The sequence below is a fragment of the Notechis scutatus genome, chromosome 1 (assembly GCF_049901735.1).
Source record: "Notechis scutatus isolate UNSWTSFEM ecotype Mainland chromosome 1, rNotScu1.2, whole genome shotgun sequence".
In the NCBI taxonomy this organism is placed as follows: Eukaryota; Metazoa; Chordata; class Lepidosauria; order Squamata; family Elapidae; genus Notechis; species Notechis scutatus.
In genome coordinates this window covers 58,827,344-58,854,908 of record NC_142009.1, presented here as the reverse complement: position 1 = coordinate 58,854,908, position 27,565 = coordinate 58,827,344, and the positions used below count along the sequence as shown (strand labels likewise).

Sequence of the window (27,565 nt, the reverse complement as noted above, 5' to 3'; positions counted from 1 at the left end):
ATGTAATTTTTATATTGAATCAATATTTGGGGACAAGTGAAAAGAGGAGGAAAGTGGAAGAATGATTTTCCCCTTCTGCTTTCCTCTCCCACCTGCTTTCTCGTGAGTACCAAAGTCTTAAGGCTGATATCAAAGACAGGAGTCAAAAGTGGCAAGCTATTGAGATGAAATAAAAGAAATATGGGAAAAAAAGCTAGCAAAATGCAGAATTATTCAAAGAAGGGTGTATAACATACTCAAAAAAATCAAAAGTAATTGAAAACAGTCCTGCTCTTCTGTACAGTCCCTATTCTTTTTTAGAATACTTCAAGCTTCTGATCTGGATGATCTTCAAAAGTGGTGCCATTCTTCATCTTGGCATGGTAGATACACAGATAAATGAAGCAATTACAGTGTTTTTAAGGGAAATAGATATTACTGTAAAGATGCCAGATTTTTCATCATGTCCTATATAGCAGGTTGATATAGTTTATGAGTTCCAAACTCTGAGCAGCCTTCTACTGTAGCCTGACAGTCAACCTCCATTTTATTTGGATGTAAGGCAGCAGCAGAAAACTGAAAACTCTGGGTCTTCAGATCCTGGGAAAGCGGTGGCTGAAAGCATCTAATGCTGTAACTGAAGCTGAATTAGTCTGGAGACAAAAACCAAGAAGTGCTTTAGACAGATTGGTGGTGGGGAGTTGAGTCTCACTTCAAATAAAAAGAGATTGTTAAATGTTTAAAATATCACCAGACTGATTCCAAATAAATCCTTCCTGTTTGCTTTCTTTTCCTTGTTTTCCTTACCCCGTCCCAACTCTGCAGCATTGGTGGAAATGAAAACATAACAACAGTCACAACGTTAGCAAGTAAGTATCTCTTTCTTAGAGATTGGTGTCTTTTTTCAGACTGTAGGGAGCAGACTTGAGAGAAAATGTTTAGCAAATTGTCAGATGAAACCACTTTGCATTCCAGGATTCAGGACCAGTAGGAACTGCTGAACCTAATGCTCTAATTTGCTGTCATGTTTGCATCTATCATTTCATAGGTTTTATTTTATTTTATTTTATTATTTTATTATTTTATTATTTTATTTTATTTTATTTTATTTTATTTTATTTTATTTTATTTTATTTTATTTTATTTTATTTTATTTTATTTTATTTTATTTTATTTTATTTTATTTTATTTTATTTAGTCAAGCGATTATAAGGTAACAGGTATAAGTATAAACATAATTTTGAATACATGAAATGGATACATATAAGAAAAAAGAAACAATAGGACAGGGCCAGTAGGCACGTTGGTGTGCTTATGCACGCCCCCTACAGACCTCTTAGGAAAGGGGTGAGGTCAATAGTAGACAGTCGAAGGTTAAAGTTTTTGGGGTTTGGGGAAGAAACCACAGAGTCAGGTAGAGTATTACAGACATTGACCACTCTGTTGCTGAAGTCGTATCTCCTGCAATCAAGTTTGGTGCGATTAACCTTGAGTTTGTGTCTATTGTTTGCTCTTGTGTTGTTATGGTTGAAGCTGAAGTATTCATTGACAGGTAGGACATTGCAATGTATGATTTTATATACTATACTTAGATCGGACCAAAGGCGGCGTAGTTCTAGGTTTTCTAGATCTAGAATTTCAAGTCTGGTGGCATAAGGTATTCTGCAACGAGTAGAGGAGTGGAGAACTCTTCTTGTGAAATATTTCTGGACTTTCTCAACTGTATTAATAATATCAGATACTTAATGCGGGTTCCAGACTGATAAGCTGTATTCAAATATTGGTCTAGCAAATGTTTTGTATGATCTATATGATTATTCCAGAGAAACCTGCAAAAAGGTACCCCCAATGACCAATGCCACTTAGGCCTCCAGGAATATGTTAGGCCAGGAGCAGTCCTTTTAAAGTGATTGCCACCTGTCACCATAACACAGTTAACAGTGTCACCGTTTCTGAACAGGAGATGTATTTCTTTGCAAAGGTGGCAATAGACACAGAAACACTATACTATATAAGGGGATTTACAACAGATATTTACAGGGCTAAACAATGCAGTCCTGATGTCAGGTTTCCTTCCAGGTCTCCCTCCCAGAGGCTATCTCTCTTTCTCTCTCCTGCTTCCTTCCCTTTCTCTCCTTCCCCCTCCCCATTTCTGGGATCGACAAGAGAGAAAGCAAAAAGTAAGGAAAGGATTGGGAATTATTGTGGTGTGCTTAGTCTTCATCTTCTCCAACTCAGCCAAAATACCTAATGCTTCTCTGTTGAAGGAAGAACTTCCCGAGTTCTTTGATCCAGTTTCCCCCAAATCAGGACCTCTTTGACAGCAACCATCTTTTTTCACCCCACCGCACCTCATCTTTGGAGAAGTTGCTATCTGCAGCCAGATGGGGACCTTCTTCCCATTCCTGGACTTTGCATGGAGTACTTGGCCCTCTGAGTCTTCACTTCCTTTTTTTCAGGGAAACCCCCCTGAACCCCAAAAAGAACTAATAACTGAACTGCAGGCTACTCTTCAACTTCCTCCAGTTCTTCCATTCACTTAGACTACAGACTTTTACTACACTATTTTCTCTCTCTCTCTCTCTCTCTCTCTCTCTCTCTCTTTCTCTCCCTCCCTCCCTCTTCCCTTCTCCCTCTCCTCCCTCCCCCCCCCTCTCTCCCTCCCCCCCATTTTTGATTAGAACAGCAGCATGCCCCACAACAATTGAGGAAGTGGGTGTTCCCGTAGGACTCTAGTTCCCACTTACATATTTAGTTGCACCAATGGGCAATTAATCTCCCCATGCCAGCCCTGGCTAGTGGCCAGATCAGCCAGCCCATTAGCCTGTCGGAGCAGCTGCCCTTCAAGACCAGAAGTGAATTGCTCTTTTATCTTTTTCTTCACTCTAATAGCCAGCTCACACCAGCAGAACAGCAGATATGACAGAACATTAAAAGCCATATGCCACACATCCGTATCTAAAATAAACTGCACGCCCAATTTCCAATGATGAGAGCCATCTAGCTCCCATCTTTATTTGTTCATCTATGGCTGTTCATCTATGGCTTAATCCAAACACTAATTTAGCACCTGCATGGCCATGTAACTAGATAATGAGCAGATATGGATTTGGATATTATCAGCTTTTTAATAGATCCTCTTAACATTCCTTGATGGCCCTTACCACCAGTTTCATAAAAATAGCCAAAAGCATGAAGGGAAAGACAAAGACAAAGAAAAAGAAAAAGACTTTTAGGACCCTACAAATGACAGAGTCAAGCAGAAAATTCCCAATGCTATTTTCAGCAAATGTCTGATCACAATCATTATATAATAGTGCGCAGTACCTGACATCTTCAGAATTAGTACTACAAGAATCATGAAAATTGAGATATGTCCCTATGTCCCTAAACTTTTTGCACCCAAACCAGGCTAAACCCAAACTGACATGTATCCAGCTAGAGCAGGGGTGTCAAACTTAGGGTAACATCAGGGTTGTGTTTGATGTTGGAATGGGTGTGGCACAGAGTGGGCATGGCTACCTTGACATCACTTGTGTCAGGGAGCCTGTGGCAGCTTGAACGCTCTGCCAGCGAAAACAGGCTCCCGTTCTCCATTTTCAGCTGGGATGGCCTCCTGCAACCCTCTGCCAGCAAAAACACAGCTCACAAGGGCTGCATGCGGCCCTCCTGAACTTCATTTTCATTGGTGGAAGCACTGCGGGCTGGTCCTTCATTGTTTCCAGGGCAGCCTTGCAGGCCAGATCTAAGCACACTGTGGGCTGGATGCAGCCCGCGGACCTTGAATTTGATACCCCTAAGCTCGAGTATATCACTAGACTAGCTTTGGGTTGTTTGTTGTTGTTGTCACATCCAAGTGAAAAAGTAACGTATACATTTGCCTTTCATTCTTTTCTAGACATTATTCGTGAGTTCAATCCTTCTCTAGTGGGCTTTTCCATTGGTAAAGGAAAGGAGGACAAACCTAACTCTTACTTGAACCAGGCTGTGTCAGGAGCTGAATCTGAGTAAGGGACCAGAAAGGTGTTGGGAGGATTGGTTTGTTTGTGTGTCTTGTGAGAGTAATTTATTATTTTTAATACCAAAAGTACTATTTTAATAGCAACTGAATAAGCAGAGATATAACTTTGTTTTTTATTAGAACTTTGGTTTTTTATTACTTTATTAAATAAAGTTCCATTTTTTAAAACAAGTTTTATTCAGTTTTCCATATTTTAATGTCTCTTTTTAGTGAACAGCATGATTACAGGTTTGACATATACATACAAATATGAACATGATTACATATTCAATTTTTGCATCCAATTCCTTATCTTAACAGTGCTTTTATACATTTTCTATTTTATTGTATTATTCCAAATATTTATCTCATTATTTAATTCACTTATGATAACTTCATAATCATTATACTTTAGTACTTTTAACTGTCACATTTGTATATTTCATCTTAAATTCTAATTTAAAAAAAGACACTTCTTCTATAAATTGGTTTCCCCCCTGAAATCTCAATATAAGTGCGCCACCTCTAAGTTATAAATTCATTTTCACCCCTTTTAAATCTCATTAAAACATTTAACATTATTACCTAAAACATTAAACTTAACAATCCCTTTAAAAATACATAGCATATATAAATCAGATTCTGCATGATTTTTCTCCTTTTAAATTTCATTAAATTCCCCCCAAAAAGGACATATTAATCTACTCATTCAAACAGTAAAACAATCCTAAACCCTAAAATTAATTCCATTTCAGCTCTCCTCCTATATCATTTCATTTATTTCCATATATTTAATACACATATTCCATTAATTATTCCATTCATATTTAAACCAAAAAAGCCAACATTCCAATCTTAAAAATATTTCAATATATCTAATATACATATCCCATTATTTGTTACAATTATCTCTCTACATAAAGAGGAAGAGAATTAGATTCCATTATCCATAAAATAACAATTCTGTTTTTTGATTTTGTCAGTCTATATGTCCCTATTTCATAACTATAAATTTATTTATATTACCCCTCAATGCCTTGCAGAATCCCCTTTCTATATAATAATCACCCATTATCTCTGTGTCCAATTAAGGATTTTCCCATTTTTTTTACAATTCCCATATTTCTTTGTTTCCAAATCCTGTTTCTTGTCCCTTCTTTCCCCCTGTCTTTTCTCCTTTGTTCTTTCACTCCAGTTTTTATCCCTCTCTCTATTTATAGCTTCCTTTCGCCCTTTGAATTTCTGCTGACTCTTTTCCCCTTTTTTAATTTTTTGGGATATTCCCCTTTTTATTTAATTTCTTAAATCTCCTGTATTTATTTCCAACTCTTTTGTTCTTTCTTTCAAGAGTTCTTGGTTCTGGATGATCACTAAAGATGGTCTCTTCTATGATTTGCTCCACCTCCTCTTCTGCCTTTTGTCTTTGTTGTTCATATTCTGCTGTCGCATTTTCAATAAATTTTAAAGTAAAACTCAGCGATTCACCTCGTTCTTGTAGTGTTTCTTTCATTTTTCTGAGTTCCATTTTTAATGCCAGAAGAGAAACCACCATTTTACAGCTTTCTAATTTGCAATTTAATCCAAAAAGTATCTTTAAAGTTTATTTCCAACAGTCAACTTTTCTTCCTCTCAAGTTTTTAAGTCTCCGCTAATCCAGTGCCAAATTCATGCCAGAATCAGCAACTAATCCAAAGGCAGAATTTTCCTAATTCTTTCTTTGTTACAATGTTTCAATTTTTCAAAGTTCTTGCTTTATTGTATCAATTTCCATGCAATTTCAAGAAACAAGAGTTTTTTAAAAAGAAAAACAAGTTGAGTTTAACTGAGATGGCACTCTTTATTATGCTTAGTCTTCACCCCCTCTTTTTTCTTCTTCTCTATTATTCAGAGTTTTTTAAACCACAGTTTTCCAACAAGAAAAAGATCAAATCCAGTTGATATTAAATTTCCTCTTTAACAGTCTATAGTTCAGCTTTATTAGTGCCAATATAAAATCAAAGTATACTTATCCAAGTTGATTATATAGTTCCTTCTCCAGCTTCTACCTTTTGCGGTTTTGAAGCCCCAACGCTATCAAAAGCAATTCACACCGTTTTTTCCTCTCTCTTTCTCTTCTCCGCTTAGATCCTTTCTTAAAGATTCTTTGAAATGTTAATCCTGGGGGTATCTTCCATTTGATTACTTCGTCCTGTTCCTCCTGCTGTTCACTTCTTTCTCTCTCTCCTGCACAATCTTATTCCAGTCTAATCTTCCCCTTCAGGGTGGCCATTTTAGACCACCGCTTCAGGTGTCTTTGGGAAGGAGCAATTGCCAAGCCGGGGAGGGGATTTGCAACTCCCCTCTACCCAGCTGACGGTCTCCCCTTCCTCCACCACCCCTACGAGGTAGCTTCTGCCCCGAATCCAAAGGATTGGGGCTCTTTGATGCCGAAACACAAACCAAAGCCGCGCACGATTGCCGTCAGCAGTCCATCTTTGGGGAAGCTCAAAACAGGAAGTCAATAAAGTTCCATTTTTGAAGAGTTGAAGCAGGTTAGTGAGTGTCAAGTTTACAACTCGGAAAAGGATAGTCTTAGCTACTTCAGTTTTTTTTAATGCTACGGGTGGCTCTAATTTATCACTGTAATTTTTCTGTCAGGGAAAATCATTTCTTTTCTTTTGAAGAAGATTTTCATCAACCCTACCATTCTTTCCTAGGACTTGTGTTGCAAAGATATATATTTCCAGCACAGTTAGGGTTAGGGTTACAGTTACAGTTATGTTTGTTTCCTATTCATTCTTAAAAACACTGAGTGGACCATTTCCCTATCCTAGAATATCCTGATATGCCTTAATCCCCTGGTCTCTTGTATACAACCTGTCCAGTCACAGATAATGAAGAAGAGTCTGTATGTCTTCCTACAACTGTTAATAATACATCATCTTTTGAAACTAAGCAAAAACTGAATAGTCAAGGGATTGATTTAGCATGGTGGCCGCATGTGCAAATACAATCAGATATGAGAAAGATACTATAATGTATGGCTTTTATAAAGAATCAACAGAACCAGATCAGATGGAAAAATGAAGAGATCCCTACAGATGAAAATGTAATAAAAAAATATTGGAATGTGCAGAAATGGATAGATTAACACTCAAAATTAAGGAGAAGGAAGAAACTGAATACTTTTTAATATGGGATTTGTTTTATTAATGGCTAACTTGCAGAAACAGAAGTTAGAAATTTAAAAGCATAAGAGTGATTAATTACATAGAAGATTTACTAAAATGGATATGCAAATACTATTATTATGTGGTTATTATTGTTTTGAATATTATTATTATTGCTATTTCTCAAAATCAACTGTATCCAGACAACACACTGTTTGTGTAGACATTGAATTTTTATGTTTAATATTTAAAAAAACTTTAAAACAGAAAAAAAATCATCTTAAACAAGCTCTGTCCAGTTTTGAAATAATATACAATACTGGCATTACCAGTGGTTTGGGTTTTTTTAGCTGAATTTTATCAGACATTTGCACAGGTAAATATGAGAAACCCAATTTACAGTATATGATTGTCATGTAGTTTGTAGAAAAGTTGCTCTCAAATAAACATAACTGTTTTAGCCAGTGGTAAAATATAACAAGTATTGTACTTAAGGCAGATTTTCTTACAGTTTGTAATATTGTTTATTGACCAATCTGTTCATTCATTCATATCCTGCCCTTCCCATAGAGAACTAAGGCAGCATACAAGTATTCATCCTCTAGCAATTTACCTTTGCAATAACTTTTGCTCAGAATGGGAGATATAGAATATGAATGATCCAAAACTAGGTATAGATAGTAAAAATCCAGATGGCTACTAGATGGTGCCAATAAGATTTTTTTTACCTCTTTGGTGCCATCTAGTGGAATGATAGATTTTTGAAGCTCATATCTGGTAGATAATCCTAAATGAGCTTTGTAGCAAAGTGAAGATATGAGTTCTATCTCCCCAACCATACATTATATTCTAATTTAGGAATGGAAAACATGTGGCCTTCCAGATGCCAACAAACTCGGTGGCTTTTCTTTGAAACTCAAGTCAGAAAATGTATCTCTAGTGGTTAAACACTGTGCTACAGATTCAGTTGCTTCTTTTACCCTTCTAACAGGTTACTAGAAGGAGTTGGCACAGTGCTGATCAGATCCAAGGTTTATACAAAAGAAATACTGTAAATGTATAGAATAGAGCAGGGATCCCCAACCTTTTCGACGCCGCGGCCCGGTTCCGGCGTCAGCTGGGCGCCGCGGCCCGGTTCCGGCGTCAGCTGGGCGCCGCCATCTTTTTCTGATGAAAAATCACTTCCGGTGACGTCACGGAAGTGATTTTTCGTCAAAAATAGCGGCGCTAGCGCTTCTGGTGAGCTTTTCGGGCAGAAATGGCTTTCTACCCGGAAAAGCTCACCAGCGCTAGCGCCGCCATCTTTTTGACGAAAAATTGCTTTTTACCAAAAAAGATGGCGGCGCCCAGCAACCAGCGGCCCGGTAAGGCTTGTTCCGCGGCCCGGCACCGGTCCGCGGACCGGCGGTTGGGGACCCCTGGAATAGAGTATGAACTGACTTTATTTGCAGCACTACCTGTGAGGTTCTGCATTTAAAAAAAAAATTGAAGTACTGGTATCTCTTAAGATAATTTATTTAAAGAGTAGATAGGGGAGATAGCAGAAGACATAAATATATATAGATATAGTAATAGGAAGGAGTAGCTATAATATTGGCGAGAAACTGCCAAGAGATATATTAACCATGCTATATATGAGAGTCAATTTTTATGACTGTGATAAGCAGTATTTGATCATATTTTTTTTTCATTTGTGCATCATGTTAATGAGAGAAAATTTATATTCTGAATTTTTTAAGGATATTGCCACTCTACAGTTACTGTTTATGCATATAATAATGGGCAGGACAACTTCCAGTGAGCATGATTATAATATCAGCCATCGTAGCAAGGATTAACTATCATTGAAAACAAAATAAATATCCCTTTTAAAAAAAAGTTTCATGAACATGTTTTAGCCAATATGTACAGTATCCTTGACAATGAATCTTGTCTGAAATACATCACATTGTGAACCATACATATTTACTCTGGCATTTGGATTCTTTTTCCTTTCTCCTTTTTCTTCTGTTTGTAGCACTACAAGCAAAACACAGGATGCAATACATCTACTTTACTTGGCAGAGATATTTTACAGAATCCTGTTGCAGGATTCTGCATCTCTCATGCAGAAACAAAGAGCAGACTCATTTCTCTGTATTCTGTATGTAGAAACACATAAGGACTATACACTAGTTTCTGTACACCAAGAGATCCAATCTGTAGTTGCATTGCATGCAAGGTGTCAATTACCATGTTGCTCAATTAAAAATCTGGTTACATAAGTTTATTTTGAATGAAATAACAGTTTATAGGTCATTTATATTAGTCTCCTTGCCATTATTCATCCTTGTCTATATATTCAAATTGCTTCATTGTTTGCTTGCAAAATTCATCTGTGAAATAGACTCTATGTCACTTGAATTATTATTTTTGCTTTGTGTTTTCAGAATGATAGTCTGAACTGCTGTGTTGCTCCTAATATTTGTTTGCCTTCTTTATTTTCTGTTTTAGTACACTCATACTTCAGACCAGAAAGCTAATAAATTTGATGAAGAATGATTATGTGAGTTTCTGCTGATATGAACATTTTTTTCAACAGGCAATTGTGACTTTTTATTGTTGACAGAGGAAAGATGGGGTTCTGTCCTTTTGTATCTAATTAGTGGTTGCTATCTTTAATTGTTTCACTGAGAAAAGAAATAGATTTGATTCTGTTTAACAATTTAAGGTCTTCTTGGTAGTAACATCTTACTAACTTTAGCTGATCTCAAAAAGCTAATTAGAGTTGGACTTGAATGGCAGACTATAGGAGATCCTAAGCTCATTAGAAAATTATAGAGTAAAAAAAAACTATTCTGGAAAAAGACAATGGAAGATGCCTGCCATAAACTATGTGATACGTCCATGAAGTCATCAGGAGCTGAGTTTGGTTTGAAAGAAAATTTATCTGAAATAGATTTAAATATGCTTCATGAATTTTTGGAATTTCCAGTTAATCAGACATTGTAAAGGGCAAAACTACGGAGGCACTATGACCCCTTGCTCTTTGACAAAGAAAGTCCCCACACAGGGGTCAACCACACGTCATGGCAGTGTCACGCACACCAGCCCATGGGCCGGTGACAGCTTGATCTAGCATAAGCAGTCTTTCCTTTTTTTTATTCCCTCTCTCTCATAATTATTCTATTAACTCTTTCTAAAATGTTAACTCAAGTATTTTTCTTTATGTCTATTCTCCTTTTCCTCCTAATACAGAACATAAATTTCCAAGAAGATTGGAAGCTCATAACCATTTTTATAGGAGGAAATGACCTTTGTGATTATTGTAATGATTCTGTAAGTTTCCATATATTTTACAGTTATTCCTAATTTTCCCATTTTCCCCTCCCCCATTTTTTTAAAAAATGTATGTGATCTAGGTGATTATCTCTAGATATGCAGGTAGGAGTTTTCCAAGTGCTCAGTGATATATGTAAGAATATGATGTGTATAGTATCTGTCCTTCACATGACTTCATTTAATATTAGAAATGTTATATGTAATATCATGCCAACTGAATAACATTCGGGTTGATAATAGGAAATGGTAAGATATTCATTAATTTTTCAGAAAGTTATTACAAACATGGCAAAAAAATCAGAAGGATGCTGGTAGTACCTTTTCCAATTTTTATTAAATGGCATGAACTTTCATGAGCTACCATAGATTAACTCAGTTTGATTCCCACAATATCACAAACATGCAAACTAATAAGAAATTGGGGCTTAAAGCTTGCAGTTCCACTCAAGAAAAATTACATTGGGATTGACTCAAAACTTGCTACTGACCCTTTCTTAGAACCTTTGTAGATAACTCACTGAAAACACTACCTTGAACAGCAGCCATTCTTCCCTGGCACCATGGGTATTTTAGAGAGGGTGATAATGTGTCATTGCTGAATCAGTATTTTAAAGAAAAACAAGTATAATGTCTTTATGCAGGGCCTTGAGGTCATTCAACCTGAAGGTGTTTTTCTTAATCTGCTGTAATTTCATATCTTTGAGAACTTCTACTGATTAGAATATCAGTACTACTTCATTTTAAAGATAATTTTCTGTTGATAAAGGCAGATGCTTGATAACAGAGCTTATAATAAACAGGCAAGGTTTGTACCTTTCTTACTTAATGACAGTTTGGATCCCTAGAAGATCTGCCATTTATGTAACTTGGATTAAAACACTGACATTATTTCCCCCTTTTTATAGTTAATCATGATAAGATGGTTGTAAAGTACTTATTTATGAATGCCTCCAAGTGATAAACTTTCTTTCTTTTGGCTCTTATCAACATACTAAAATTAAATATGTATTTCTGAGTTGGGTTTCACACAGGTTTACTTTTGGAATGGTTAGATAACATTTAAATGCTACTTCTAATTATTGTTTTTAGCATTTTTGGGAGCTCCTAGGTGAAAGAGATGTGATACTTATTTAGCCCTCCTTATTTCTCCAACCTTTCAGTGTCCCTTGGGTTACAGGTTTAATTCTATTTTGGCCATGATCCTAGGCATGTACAAACTGCAGGAAGATTAGTGGTACAGTACATATTTACATGAAAATTTTGCTCAGCTTCTAATTTTTGAGTATTTTTCTGCGTTAGTTTCAGGATAAGTGAATTAAACAGAAAAGAATAAGTATTACACTTAATTTTAGCCAAAAGGCCAAGTAAAATGAAGTAAATAATTTTATTTTAATAATAACCCAATAATGATTATAGTCTAATAAAAATCATGCATATTATAGTAAATTGTATTTTGATCCGGTATCCTGGAAATTCAGTCCAAACTGTCCCATACCTGCTTTCCTTGCATGGTAAATTTTGAGTAGTTCTGATAAGATCATGCTTTGCAAACACTGCACATCTGGCATAAATGACATGGAAAGAGGTCTGTTTCTGAAGCTGGTTAGTGTACCTTCTCCCTCTCCTCTCCATCTGGGACTTGTGGTAGCTACGTGTTTCTCACAAACGCCTCCACCAATAAGCCAGCATGTTTTCTAGGCAAAAATCAATTAAGCCTCCCCCAAATTTACCTAGTTTAAAACATGAAAATAGGGGAAGGTGGGGACTTGCCATTTGAGTGCTGAGTCTACCGTTTGGAGTCTTGAAGCTGCTGCTGCCTTTTGATCTCTGCCGGGAGCCGCACTGGTTTGACGCCGCCCCCTGTTTGACCTACCGTGTTTGGAGTGCAGGTGCTCCAAACCGGCAGTACTCAACGGCAGCTTCAACCATAACAACACAAGAGGCCACAGAATAGCTACAAACCAGTACCCGCCGTTTGCCAACGTTTATGCCGCTCCAAACTCGGTGTTGGGGGTGGTTGCAGGAAACACGACGGCAGCTCAAGCACGGCGGCTCAACGGCGCGGCGCTTGTCTCTCCCCGCTCTGTAGTTTCTTCCCCAAACCCCAAAAACTTTAACCTTAGACTGTCTACTATTGACCTCACCCCCTTTCCTAAGAGGTCTGTAGGGGCGTGCATAAGCGCACCAACGTGCCTACCGTCCCTGTCCTATTGTTTCTCTTATTCTTCTTTTATTTTTCTTATATGTACCCATTTCATGTATTCACAACTATGTATACACTTATACTTATTATCTTGTAAACAATTGGCAAATCAAATAAATAAATAAATAAAATAAATAAATAAATGACATGGAAAGAGGTCTGTTTCTGAAGCTGGTTAGCGGGAAAAGCAACGGTGATGGAAGGTCTCCCGAACATCCAAGCTGTCGCCCCGCCCACCTGAGGATGCAAGGGGGGAAATTAAGTCACTCCCCGAAAAGACGGCCTAGCCGGTTTTGGGGTCAAAAAAAATAAGGCCCGGCCTTATTATGACGAGAAACAGCTGGTAGTGTAGATTTTTTCCTTTCGCTGAAATGGTGTCAAGAGCTAGTCAGGCATGAACAGTCAGGTGAAGGTGAAGGGAGCACAATCTTTTTCAGCTTTTTCCCTCACCGTTTGATTTTAGTCCTCTGTGAGCGATGGGGGACAGAGGAGAGGCAGGTGATACCGCTCAGGAAATATCACAGTAGATGTGGCGCAGTTGCCCTATCTGAGTTGCAAAAATGTGGGTGACCACTAGATGGCAAAGAATATGGACAGTTCAGTTTTCTGCCCTCTAATGGTCATCCATTTTTTTTATAATCCAGATATGGCAGCCATAGAATGGCTGGATGGAAGGACAACAGAAAACACAGAGAAGCCCAAGTGAGTGAGAGATATATGAGACTCACAGGTTAGCTTATAGCTGTGCCAACTTTCCTTTTCTCTCCCTTCTCTCTTCCATGCTCACTGCTGCCAGCCTGAGACATCAAAAAAGAACAGTGATGCCTTGGAGCCTTTTCTATCGTTTCTAGGCAGAAAAGCTCATAGAACATAAGAAACAAACCGGGCACGGAGTCTCTATTTACAAAATAGTAATGTTTGGCTTACTATTTAGAAAATTATGTTTGTCTCCAGACCATGTTGTTCTTCAGACCATTCTTTTCCGAGGGTGAAATTTAATGGTTTCCTGAGCTAAACCTTCTCAAATCAAAGTGATATGAGGTGTTCCAGGGATCCTCCAGTTGCAAAACAAGTTTCATTTGGAATGTTACGTTCAAAACACTTTGAACTGCTTCCATTCCCTGCCATGGTTCATACTCAGATTGAAACTCATTACTACTTTTGATCCAATTATTGTGTCTGGGTGTTTCAAAACAATTGGACTATGTCAAACGTATCATGGAAAGAAGGCCATTATGTCATTTGTGAAAGGTGCAAATTAGTATAAAAACTTTCAATTGCCAAATGTGCTAATGTGATAAGGAAGAGCTACGAGCAGCTTATTTTGCCCAAAATTCATTGTTATCCTTTTCTTTCATAGATGCATAATGCTGAGTACTACATAAGGAATATACAGTCAGCTCTGGATATACTCCATAAAGAGGTATCAAATGAGTCTCTGCTAAAAGGGAAAATGGTTGGATGGATTATTACAGTCAATTGTTTCTTTAAAGCAATTGTTTCCAGTTATGAATTGCAAAGGTTGCCTGCAATAAACTTCAAGGGTGTATTGTAACTGCAAACATAATTTTTAAAAAAATTAAAAGGGCCCAGATCTCATTAGGATTTTTGTTTTTGTTTTTACTCTCAAATATTGCCCCCCCCCCAAATGTCCCCACTCAAAATCTGGTGAAATTTTGGCATTCTTTAATTTCCAATTTTTTAAAAAATATATTCATTTGCACTTGCATTCTTGACTCCTAGTTTTGAAACCCTTCTCAAAAGCATTTGAGGACTGCCACCATTTTAAATGGCTGTAAAAGTAGTAGTAAAGCTAATTAAAAGAGGGGGCAGGTTAAATGAGCACCTTTGGAGAGAGTATTTCAGAGCAGATCTGAAAAGAGCAAAACTTAAATGGTAGAGACTTTCCAAAAGGAATGTGTGCTTGAAATCTTGGTATTGTTTTAAGCCCATAAAAGGGAAGGCAAGCCCCCAATTGCAGAATTTCTGAGCCATGAGTCCTACAAGTCAGACTTTGGATTGGATCTGAGTTTTCTGATTTTGATGTATAGTCCTCAATGCAGCCATGGGCTCTATCTATGGCGGTCAAATGCTTTTCAGTCTGTCCTGCCCCTCAATATTTAATTGCACTCATGGATAAGCATGATTCAGATTAGCACTCATGGGTATACATGACTGCCAACCAAAACCATTCATCTGGAGAACATCTCTTAGAAGTCTTAATCAAATCAACCAGGGACAGACAATTACATTTATATCTCGCTGTTTTCCAAGGGACCTTTTCCTTAAAACATTGCCAACTTAGCTTTGTCAACTGAAGCAGAAAATAGTGAGCCTCAGGACTCTTGTATTATGAAGATTGGGTTTAGAAGGGTTTTTTGATTTCCAAGGATTGGACAAACCATAGCATAGCAAATCAATACAGAATGCTTAATGGTAGCAGACAATTCCCCCAACAAGAAGCTATTGCTTTGGGTAAACTTCATCCTTCTAGGACTTCCAAGTTGCTGTTGCTACATAAATGTATCTTTAACACTAACCCTAACCTTTATACTCAGCCATGTAATACACAGTTGAGACAAATGCCTCAAAATCTATAAAGTATCATGTAACTTTTGCCTTTTTCCAGAAGTTCTTCTGAACATGAGGAAAAGTTACTGATAGTTAAGATCAGGGGCTGTTTCAGTGTGGTTGCTCCCCTTCTAGTTGTTGCCCAGCTCCTGGAAAAGCTTCAAGTGGGACTCCCACTAGGATATGCTATTTGTTGTAGCCTATGGTCCATGCAGTTGAATTAGAGTCCCCTTGCCTGCTTGTAAAAGCTGCCAATTTCCAGATATTGCCCAAGATCCAACTTAGAATTAAGAAGAAATTTCCTGACAGTGAGAACAATTAATGGAACATCTTTACCTCCAGAAATCCTCACTTCACGTTACCAGAATTTTTTAAAGAAAAGACTGGACAAGTCATTTGTCCAGAATGTTATAGAATCTCCTGCTGTGGTCAGAGGTTTAGACTAGAGGACCTCTACGGTCCCTTCAATCCTGTTATTCTATGTTCTCTGTTCCAACATTCTTCCTCACTCTGTCTTAGCATTTGCTTTTGTAAGCTAAGGGTCTGAGTGGAGAAAATTTCAGGGTGTGGCTCAGTTATCACAATCATCACACCAGTTTGGATGCTTGTAAGTTAAGTTGTGAATGAATGAATGAATGAATGAATGAATGAATGAATGAATGAGGAAAATGTGGTGAGAACTGTTTCTGTCTGTCTTTAGTAACTTTTCCCAACTTCCCAATGACCTCACAGAGTCGTTTGGCAGTTCTTATGTATTACAATTGTAAAAGAATCACCTGGCTTGTAAACTGCTACTATCCATTCTGTTTTACATTTTTTACTCTTTGCAGGTCCCTCATGCATTTGTAAACCTCGTAACATTGCTTGATGTGATACCTATCAGGAAACTGTATCAGGAGAAGAGCATTTACTGCCCAAGATTGATTATGAGGTTTGAAAGAATTGATACTGTGCCAGAACTGGGGAAAATCTCCACTTTCTGTGCTGATTGTGGCTCCTCTTAAATTTAAGCAATTGCTTTTTACTAATTCTAATTCAGGGGTGGGATACAACAGGGTTAACTACCAGTTCAGGATTTACGAGCTTCCCTGCAGGCTGCGAGCCACGCGCCTGTAAATTGTCATCAGCAGCTGCCTGCAGAGAAGCAGCCTTTGAAACAGCCCTCTTTTCTTGCTTTTCTAACTGCAGCTGTGCCTCGTTCGGCAGCTGAAGTTGAAAAATCAGGAAATAAAGATCAGGTAAGAGCCCAGGTGGGTGGGTGTGCAAAAACATCAGCAGACATAGAACCGGTTCTATGTCTGCTGCTCTTCAGAGTTACCTGTTCTACAGAGGTGGACAGAACCGGTAGAAATCCACCCCTGTTCTGATTGTTGTGATATGGAATTATAAGTCAAGTACACACTATTTATCTAAATGTATAGAAATAGTCTTGGAAGAGTCATAGATTATTGGGGGGAGGGGTTGTCATCAAATCTGCTTCATAGAAGATACAAAGGTTTGCAGTGGAGGGATAGGTAAAACATGAATTTCCTAATTCTTTTTCTGATGGCAGGAATATTCTGAACAATCCACTGTGAGGCTTCTATTCATAGAAAAGAGTAATGACTCAAATCCAAGAAATACAGCATATTACAGAAAAACTGTTCTTCATGAAATCATATGTGATATTTAAGCAATTCTACCAGAGGAGTCAATATTGCTTGACCCAAAGTTGCTTTTTCAAAAGGCAACTGGACTTTGTTTTTTCTTGAAGAAAATTCACTTCTCATCTGCAAGCAATATAAATTCTTCTATCCTCCCCCATTTGGTCAGAACTGAAGAAGCTTCTTGGATGAAAAGTAAATCTTCAATGAAGAATGTCTTCAATGAAAAACAAAGTCCAGTTGCCTTTTGAAAAAGCATCTTTGGGACAACCATGACCTACCTGCATTATTGAGAATTTCTATAGAAATATCGTTAGAGCATTACATGCCTTTCACAGTATGTGTCACATGAAACATAGTTGTCATGCTCCTGGTGGAGACTGACTCTGAGGGAAAGGAGGAACAGCCGACAGGGAGTGGAAGTGTGGCTCCAGAGGTTGTGGAGGAGGCTGGGGAAGGGCAATGGCCGGCTGAGCAGTCAGAGGAGGACCCAGGCCCATCCCCTATCCATCCTAGGGCACTCAGGGAGGAGAGGATAAGGGAGAGACGTGGTCTCCTCGGGAGGAGAGAGTCTTGATCCTCTTCATGGGCTGCAGGTGTGACAACTGAATAAGAGTTTGGACCTGCGTAATGGCAAACGTTGGAAACAAAGCATGTAAATATCTCTAGTTTATAGTTCCTCTCTGATTTTGGGGTCCTTCCCAGTGTGTGTTATCTGTGGACATCCTCCAGCTCTTATCTTGCCTGGTTTGTGTTGCTTTTTTCCTTCTTCATGGAACTGTGTGGGAGTTTTTTTTGTCTTCCGTCAAAGATATTAGGAGCTTGGAAGCCAAGTGAAGGAATAAAAGGGGCTTCACCTGTTTTCTGTGACTGTGTTGGTTTTGTATCCCGCTCTCATCACAATAGTTCTGGGACAGGAAAACAGTTTTTCATTTTTAAAAAATGTCTGAGATAAGAATAATATGGTCAACATGTGCCATTTTAATCCTTAGGTTCATCTGTCCATGCATTTTCACACCTAATGATAATTCCTCTGAAATTGAGAAGTTGGAGTTTTTAAATCAAAGGTATCAGGTAAGGGAAATGCATTATAAATAACAAACAGCAGTGTTCTACACCTCATCCTTTTAAAAACCAAGCATGAACATATTAGGTATTTTTTGTCATTTTACTAACTCTGCTTCAGGATTTGTTTTTAACAATGAAAAGCAAGTTAGTTTAAAAACAATAAGTAGTGACTTAAAATGTCAAAATTACATTTGGTCTTTTTCACACCTTCATTGAAAAGCTTGTTTGCGGTCCTGGGCCAACTTTAAATAATAATCACATAACTTAATTTTTATCAATGAAACACACACCTCAATCCTATGCACATTTACTTACAAGTTCAAAAAGATTTGAAATAAATGGAAACACATCATAATTCCAATAAATGCAAGTGGCTAAAAGCTACGGTTATACACTTAACATGGTAATGCATCAAACTTGTTTAAAAATACTTTGTGTTATATAGTTGGCCAATAAAATACTGGCTCTCTTGAGAAATATAAGGCTGTGTTTTTCTGACTGAAATTAGTTTAACCTGATTAAATTCCTTTAAAGCCTGTAAGTCCATTACTTCATTTTGGGGGTACATTATATATTTAAACAAAGAATAATGCAACAATTCCTCCAATGTTAGATAGAACAAATATCTAATGTGTGTTTTAAATAGGCAGCATTGCTGCTGTATGCTCAATAAATATCAGATACCTGGTTAGAAGCAAAGCCCAGTGACCTGGGCTTTGAAATGTGACTTAATTTGACAGTCAGCAAAGAAAAGTTGACTGTGGTAGAGGCAAAACTGCAGTGGACTATTGTTTTGATGGTAGATTTTATTTTATTATTGGGAATCTGAAGAAAAGACTCTGTAGCAGAAACGAAATCACATCACTTATTACGTGATGATTTGTGACTGAACCTCCCTTTCAGATTTAAAAAAAAGAATAGGGATTCTAATTGTTTTGCTGAATGATACATATGTGAAATTTTGTGGGCAATTTTAATCAGAAAACCAGAATCTTTTTTTCTCCCTTTGAACTCTTTGAACAGGTTTCTAGTGGAACAAACTCTTGCTTCCTGCTTCCTCCTGGCTTTTAGTTTCAACCCTGCCGTTACTCTCCTTTCCTTTCATCTCAGAACTCCTTTCATTTAATCTCAATTAAAATTCCACCTTTGAGGTTTTAGTTTTTCATGGATGTTCAGAATTCATCTTAAACCAACAATGAAATGGCAGGTTAGGAATCCTTTGGAGGACTTCAAATGTACCCGTAGGTAGCTTCTCATTGTAGCAACTTTATGTGTGTCTATCCATGAGTGTGCAAGAGGAAGACAAATTGTAAATCACTAAATGTATATAACACAAATGTACTGAAAACATGGATCAGATGAATTATGGGATGGAGAAGGATTAATTTTTACTCCATGAACTTTGGTAGTTCAAAGGATGGGAACACACGTGTTTTCTTACATGTCAGCTGGAGCGGAAAATGCACTAATGGACTTATGCTATGTATTGTATAGTCCTGAATTTCAAGGTCCATAAGAAAGTAGACAATTAGGGGTTAGATTCAGATGCGCTGAAAAATTGACAGTTTTCCCCACATAAGCCAAGGAAGTAGTTGAACATTATTCCTGTTTTTAACATCTCTTTGACAGCCTGTCATTTCACTGTTTAGTAACTCTAAAAGGAACAATATATTTGGTTTTTGTTTTGCCAGGAAGAAACTCATCGCTTAGTCGAAAGTGGAAGGTATGACACAAGAGAAGATTTCACTGTGGTTGTGCAGCCACTGTTAGAAGAGCCAGAAATGCCCTTGACTCCGGTAATTGCAAATCTATACATGTGCTACATTTTTGAGAACTGTAAATCATAGATGGAGCCTAGCTAACTTAAACACCATTGAGTTCAATGGTCTTGTTTACATTTGACTGTGTCTGACTCTGAACCCAACTCATAGTGTGGTAATTTGGAATTATTTGGGCAGGAGAAGGATAGTAAAGCCATGATGGTTGTAAGCAACTATAACTTAATGGTCAGCAGACTAAATTAACAAGCATAATTAGATGCCTGCAAGTAGAAGATCCAAAATCCAGTTACAATCATATGAAATTACTTATCTTGTTTTTCCCTTTAACATGAGATAGTCCTGGGTCAAATTAAAAATAAGAGACTATATTTTGAGTGATGAATGAATGAACAGACTGAAAGTAATTCCAACAGATAGCACGGTTTCCAAATTATTAGCAACATCAAGGAAAGATTAGATTATTTCTGATAAGAACTGTACATTGAAACCTTGAAGAGGACAGTTTTCCTTATGTACAAATGGTAAGTACAAATTACAAGCATTCAGTCATCTCCTTTCAAACCAAGAGAAGCAATTTCTGACAAAACGAAAACTGCTGGCCAGCATCTTGACCTTCTGGTAGGCTGCAGGAGACTATCTGATGGTGGTTTGATATTCATGAGAAGGAACGTGGACAAAATATTCTGTCCTGTTTGGGGGCAGTTAAGGATTGGAATAGAACCGGGAACCAACTGGAAAGAAAATACAGTACAATACTTTCCACCTTTCCCACCAGGAACCCAATTCCCACTAGGATAAGTTTCCTCTCACCCTAGAAAACTCCACGAATTGGCTTGAGATAGTGCTCTTGCATTTGTCTATTTTGAATTGAATACTGGCAACTTGATCTCAGTCCTAGAGGACTACATAAATCCCATTGTCCACTTCTGTTTTAAAGCATGTAAAACAATCTAGGATTTCTTTTCTGAAATATTTTCACTTACTTGCCTGAGCATTACAATACTATACTGGATTTGTCCAGTAATCCTTGCTTTTATTCTTGGGCAAGAGTTGCTCAGGATTTTTACAGTAGAAACTTACAGCACCATCCATCTATTGTTATGTAATAAATCCCCCAAACACAGAGTGTTCACATCAACTCAGTTGTGGCTGTGAGGTATTACTGTTCTTTGGATGATATGTTTCTGTAATCAACACATAAGGAACATTGTCTTCTAGTTCATGGAAACTAATGTGAGACCACAAAGAGTCCTGGCTGAAGATAATAATGTTGTATCCATTGACACTAGTTTTTCAGTAATATCTACTTAAGTGTTGAATTGGGCATGGAAATGTATCATCTGAACGGGCTACAATATTGTAAATTGCTCCTAAAGCAATTGAAAAAGGCATGGACAATACCTGTTTGGAATTTCCAGACTTTTAAGAGGTTGTTTAGTAGTGTTCAGTTATAAATTATTCCTCACTTGAGTAAATTTGTTTGACCTGTTTTCATCCTAATCCAAACTTTATAAAAAAAAATAGACTTTTCATTAAAATGCACAAGCTAGCCACTTAAAAAATGTAAAGATTTTCTTGCAAAAATATGGTGGTATATGTATTGCAGGACTCTGCTAGGTTTCTCTCAGTTCATTATTCCGCTTTCCATCTCTTCAGAATAAAATTAGACACATTAAGCATATCTGTTTTTTAAAAATGCACACATTTCTTGGAATGTATGGACTGGACTTCAATTTGCTATATATATATATATATATATATATATATATATATATATATATATATATATATATTTTATTTATTTATTTGGTTTGTCAATTGCTTACAAGATAATAGATATAAGTAAAAACATAGTTATGAATATATGGATACATATAAGAAAAATAAAAATAATAAAATAAAATAAAAGAAACAAAATAAATAAAATAAAAAAATAAAAAATATATATAAAAAAATAAAAGAAACAATAGGTTATAGGAAATTTTGATTCAAATTCATCTTCAATCATCAAAGATAATTAAGTGACTTTGGGTAAGTCACACTGTCAGTCCAATCTCTTTATCTCTAGTTGTAGAGATGAAAGTGCAAAAAGGGAGCACAATACAATATATTACCTTCAGCTTCAAGAAGAAAGATGGGATATAATAATCTAACAATGAAGAATTTCTTCGAAACTTGTTGTGTACAGCATATATTTAGGCTATATTCTGTATATATAGACTGAATATCTTGAACCCCCCCCCCACCACCCCCCCCAAGCCCAGCCCCCCCCGCCCCCCCCCCCCCCCCCCCCCCCCCCCCCCCTTCACCCCCCCCCCGCCCTGGGGGGGCGGGCCCGGGGGGGGCCGGGGGGGGGGGGGGGGGGGGGGGGGGGGGGGGGCCGGGGGGGGGGGGGGGGGGGGGGGGGGGGGGGGGGGGGGGGGGGGGGGGGGGGGGGGGGGGGGGGTCCCGATAGACATTTGTTTCTATTTTACGTTTTTTCTGTCCCTCAAGTGAAGTGCGCTCTAGTTCTTGAAATTATATTCAGCAACACATTTTTGCTTTGCCGTAAAAAATCAACAGAGTTGCCCTTATATAAGGAAATAATAATGTCTGATTTCTACTTTAGGATGGGCTACCAGATGCTTCATATTTTGCCCCAGACTGTTTTCATTTCCACCAGAAGTCTCACACCCAGCTTGCTCGGGGGCTGTGGAACAACATGGTAAGAGATTGCTCTAGAGGATTTTCTCTTAGTTCCATTCATAAATCTGAGAATGTGGACATTTTGTACTAACAACATAGTCTAAGAATAATTTAAAAAGCAAAGAAAAAACTGCATGAGAACCTGATGTATATCTTTCACATCTACAGAACTGGCATTTGTTTTAAGCTATAGGCAGGAAAAGTGAGATTATACACTGAGAACTGAAGAAAATCTGCTAGTAAAGGCACTGAAACTTTATAATGTCCACAATAGAAAAACTAACAGAAGATAGCCATCCTGAAAATCAATTGTTTTCTGGTTATGGAAAGATGTTAGTGAATCACATTCATTGCGTATGTGGGGTCACAATGGATTTTTAACAATGGATTTTTACCACCCACCATCACCCAAAACTACCCACCACCCACCATCTCCCAAGACTAGGCACGCACGCCCCCAACTACCTCAATCCCAACTGCTGCCGGACTTAAATGCAAACTACTCAATGCAAGAAGCCTCGTGAATAAAATACCTGAATTTCTCATCCTCTTAAATATGGCTAACTTTGACATTATATTTGTCTGTGAAACATGGCTCAATGCATCTCTCCCCGACTCCATTACCACAGTAAGAGACTATCATGTTTACCGATCAGATCGTGAAAATCGTCGAGGAGGTGGTGTTGCTATATTCTACAAAAAAATCCTTACATCTAAAAAATATCCAAGTTACCCAGGAGCTTGCCCTTCCTGAAACCATCATCTGTGAACTATCCTTAAATATCACAATTCGATTCTTACTATGTTACAGAGCACCTGATTATGACATCGAACATATAAACAAGCTAAATACACTACTAACATGGGCTACATCCTGCCCATACCCTTTTATCTTTCTTGAGATTTCAATCTACCTCACATTGACTGGACCTAAATAATTGTACAACTGAAATCATACACACAACCTTCTTCAATGCTATTACAAATCTAGGTCTTGAACAACTAGTAACCAACAACACTAGACTGAACAACTGCCTCGATCTCATCTTCTGCAATAGTTTGAATTTAATTTACCGAATACAAACCAAAGAACCCTTTTCCAGTAGTGATCACAATATGATTGACTTTTGCCTCAACATACGTCCACGCAAAAATCACCACAACGATGTCATCCCTAGTTGTAACTTCAAAAAGGCAATTATGATCTTATAGATAACATCTCTCATCCTCGATTGGCAATCTCTATTCACTGGATGCAATACTGTTGAAGATCATTACAACATATTTTTACTTGAAGTCAAAAGAGTCATCAAACTATATGTTCCAACAACAACTCCAAAAACAAAACAAAAAAGCAGATTACCCATATCAATAAGGAAACTTCAATCCAAAAAGAGATCACTCTGGCGGAAAACAAATCTGGTCACGTTGCTAATTTCAAAAACCGATATAAAAATTTATGCCACCAGATAAAGACCGAATGCACCAATTACCACATTAAACAAGAGGAAAACCTTCTAAGCACCAATTCCACCGTGCTTTTACAATTTTGTAAACAACAAACTAAAAGACTCAAGGTCCATCCCTCCCTTGATAGGACCTGATGGTAAAGACTGCAGCGCTTTGACACCATTAAAGCCAACATCTTTAACACATTCTTCGGCTCAGTGTTTGTAAACAGTAATGGATCATGCCCAATGTTTCCTAGCCGTACCACAGACAACAATAATGATCTAATACATATCGATTTTTTACAGTAGACAACGTTGAAAAAGCACTACGCAACCTAAAACCATCTCTATCTATTGGACCGGATGGAATATGTGCCTACTTCTTAAGAAAACTATCCGCTGCCATAGCCAAACCTCTAAGCATAATCTTTGAAAGATCTTTTCAGAACCAGCTCCTTGCCCAACCTATGGTTACAAGCCACAGTCATTCCCATCTTCAAAAGAGGAGATCCAAGCCTAGTTGAAAATTACAGACCAATCTCCTTATGCTGCGTCACCTGTAAAGTCATGGAATCAATTATTAACCAATCCATCATCCTCCATTTAGAGACAAACAACCTACTCTCCAATAAACAATTTGGTTTCAGAAAAAAACTATCCTGTAATCTGCAACTCTTACACTGCAAAAACATATGGACTACTCAACTCGACCAGGGCAAAGCAATAGACGCAATCTACATAGACTTCTGCAAAGCCTTTGATTCAGTGGTACACGACAAACTACTCCTAAAAATAAAATCTTATGGTATCTCTGGACAACTGAATAACTGGATAGAAGCATTCCTGTCAAACAGACAACAAATGGTCCAAAATTGGGAACGCCCTATCAAATCCAGTACCAGTCAATAGTGGTGTTCCCCAAGGCAGTGTTCTAGGACCAACTCTCTTCATAATCTACATAAAGCGACCTTTGTGATCATATCAAGAGCAATTGCGTTCTCTTCGCTGATGATGTAAAGCTGTTCAATACCACAGACAATACTACTACCCTTCAAAAAGATCTAGACTATGTATCTGAATGGTCTAACATATGGCAACTCCAAATCTCAACAAATAAATGCTCTGTCTTACATATTGGTAAAAAAATCAGAAAATAAAATACAAGCTGAATAGTCAAGATCTTGTTGATGACCCAAGCTCTGTAAAGGACCTGGGAATACTCACCTCTAATGATCTAAGTGCTAGAGCTCACTGCAACTACATAGCCAAAAGGCATTAAGAGTTGTTAACCTAATCCTACGTTGCTTTTTCTCTGGTAATATCTCACTACTAACCAGAGCATACAAAACATTTGCTAGACCAATATCGAATACAGTTCATCAGTCTGGAATCCTTATCACGTATGTGATATTAACACAATTGAGAAAGTCCAGAAGTATTTCACAAGAAGAGTTCTCCACTCTTCTACCCGTTATAGAATACCTTACGCCACCAGACTCGAAATTCTAAAACTAGAAAACCTCGAATTACGCCGTCTTCGGTCCGACTTAAGCATGGTATATAAAATCATACATTGCAATGTCCTACCTGTCAATGAATACTTCAGCTTTAACCATAACAACACAAGAGCACACAACAGATACAAACTCAAAGTAAACCGCACCAAACTTGATTGCAGGAAATACGACTTCAGCAATAGAGTGGTCAATGTCTGAATACTCTACCCGACTCTGTAGTCTCTTCCCCAAACCCCAAAAAACTTTAACCTTAGACTGTCTACTATTGACCTCATCCCTTTCCTAAGAGGTCTGTAGGGGCGTGCATAAAGCACCAACGTGCCTACCGTCCCTGTCCTATTGTTTCTCTTATTCTTTTATTTTTCTTATATGTACCCATTTCATATATTCACAACTATGTATACACTTGTACTTATTATCTTGTAAACAATTGACAAATCAAATAAATAAAATAAATAAACTGGATGTCCACTTGCAGATTATTAGGAACATAAGATTTAGGAAGCCTGTGTTAAGATACTTTTATTCTACTTTTGTCAGCCATTGTTATTGCCACCCAAACCTTCCTAATTGCATATAAAACACTCTTGTGAGAGTCCTCAACTGTGCTGTCAAAAATCCTCTTAAGTTAGGTGCTTCTTCCCTCCAGAATGTGACAACTCTCCACAGCCAATTCATTACAGTTGACTCACCACGGTCAACTACCCATGGCCAACTTGCCGCAGGACAACTCACCATGGGGCAACTCACTGTGGAACAATTCAACAAGTCAATTTAATTATTTAAAATAATTAAAAAAATATTTTAATTTTTCATCATTCACATTTTATTTGGTCCTTCCTTTGGCATCCTTTCTTTAATGAATCTGTTGGATTATTTTATTTTTATTTTATTTTATTTATTTGATTTGCCAATTGTTTACAAGATAATAAGTATAAGTGTATACATAGTTGTGAATACATGAAATGGGTACATATAAGAAAAATAAAAGAAGAATAAGAGAAACAATAGGACAGGGACGTGTAGGCACGTTGGTGCGTTTTATGCACGCCCCTACAGACCTCTTAGGAAAGGAGTGAGGTCAATAGTAGACAGTCTAAGGTTAAAGTTTTTGGGGTTTGGGGAAGAAACTACAGAGTCGGGTAGAGTATTCCAGACATTGACCACTCTATTGCTGAAGTCGTATTTCCTGCAATCAAGTTTGGTGCGGTTAACTTTGAGTTTGTATCTATTGTGTGCTCTTGTGTTGTTATGGTTGAAGCTGAAGTATTCATTGACAGGTAGGACATTGCAATGTATGATTTTATATACCATGCTTAAATCAACCCAAGACGGCGTAATTCAAGGTTTTCTAGTTCTAGAATTTCAAGTCTGGTGGCATAAGGTATTCTACAACGAGTAGAGGAGTGGAGAACTCTTCTTGTGAAATATTTCTGGACTTTCTCAATTGTGCTAATATCAGATACGTAATGTGGTTCCAGACTGATGAACTGTATTCGAGTATTGGTCTAGCAAATGTTTTGTATGCTCTGGTTAGTAGTGTGATATTACCAGAGAAAAAGCTACGTAGGATTAGGTTAACAACTCTTAATGCCTTTTTGGCTATGTAGTTGCAGTGGGCTCTAGCTCTTATTTATAAGTAGCTCTTATTTCTTTGATATTAGTGTAACTCTTATCCCATAGCAAGTTGTCCAGCAGCGGGTTGGCCATGGTGTGTTTTCCCGCAGTGAGTTGGCTGTGACAAATTGGCCATAGTGAATTGGCCATGGCGAGTTGACCATGGTGAGTTGGCTGCAGCACATTGACTGGGGCAACTTGTCATAGATCTTCTTCCCTCTTTCCCAGCTAGTAAATTGCAGAGTATAAAAATTAGCACTCCATCTAATGGCTCCAAGAGGTGAATGGGGTGGACTTTGCACAAATGGGTAACTGGTGTGCACTGCAATTCCAGAGGAAACACAGAAAAATATTTGCAATATTTCTTCTGGAGTAATAGTTCAGCTAGTTAATTTGTACATCAATTGTCCCACTTTGTTAAGCTTTACCTAAGGGGTGTAGCATTTGTATCAACACAATCCTTTTGTCTGGAAAAGGTCTCAGCCAAACTTTCTGCTGCAGTATTCTTTCCCCTGTGCATCATATCTTTAATACACTAAAAATTGCAGGATTAGATCATTATAGTTCAAACATCAATTAT

The 27,565-nt window shown here is 37.7% G+C and overlaps 1 protein-coding gene across 2 annotated transcripts in view; it reads left to right on the top strand.

Annotated features, from left to right (window-relative positions):
* PLB1 (phospholipase B1) overlaps positions 1-27,565 on the top strand; it is a 114,504-nt gene that overhangs the window by 28,074 nt on the left and 58,865 nt on the right. Inside the window, exons 19-27 of one of the 2 annotated variants that reach the window (XM_026681679.2) lie at positions 805-848; positions 3,878-3,986; positions 9,622-9,673; positions 10,366-10,446; positions 14,013-14,075; positions 16,054-16,154; positions 17,859-17,940; positions 19,626-19,730; positions 22,324-22,419. In XM_026681679.2, the coding sequence (XP_026537464.2) occupies positions 805-848; positions 3,878-3,986; positions 9,622-9,673; positions 10,366-10,446; positions 14,013-14,075; positions 16,054-16,154; positions 17,859-17,940; positions 19,626-19,730; positions 22,324-22,419 (733 nt within the window). Of the gene's footprint in view, positions 1-804; positions 849-3,877; positions 3,987-9,621; positions 9,674-10,365; positions 10,452-14,012; positions 14,076-16,053; positions 16,155-17,858; positions 17,941-19,625; positions 19,731-22,323; positions 22,420-27,565 lie in introns of both variants that reach the window. The other variant, XM_087965297.1, reaches the window with a different exon arrangement.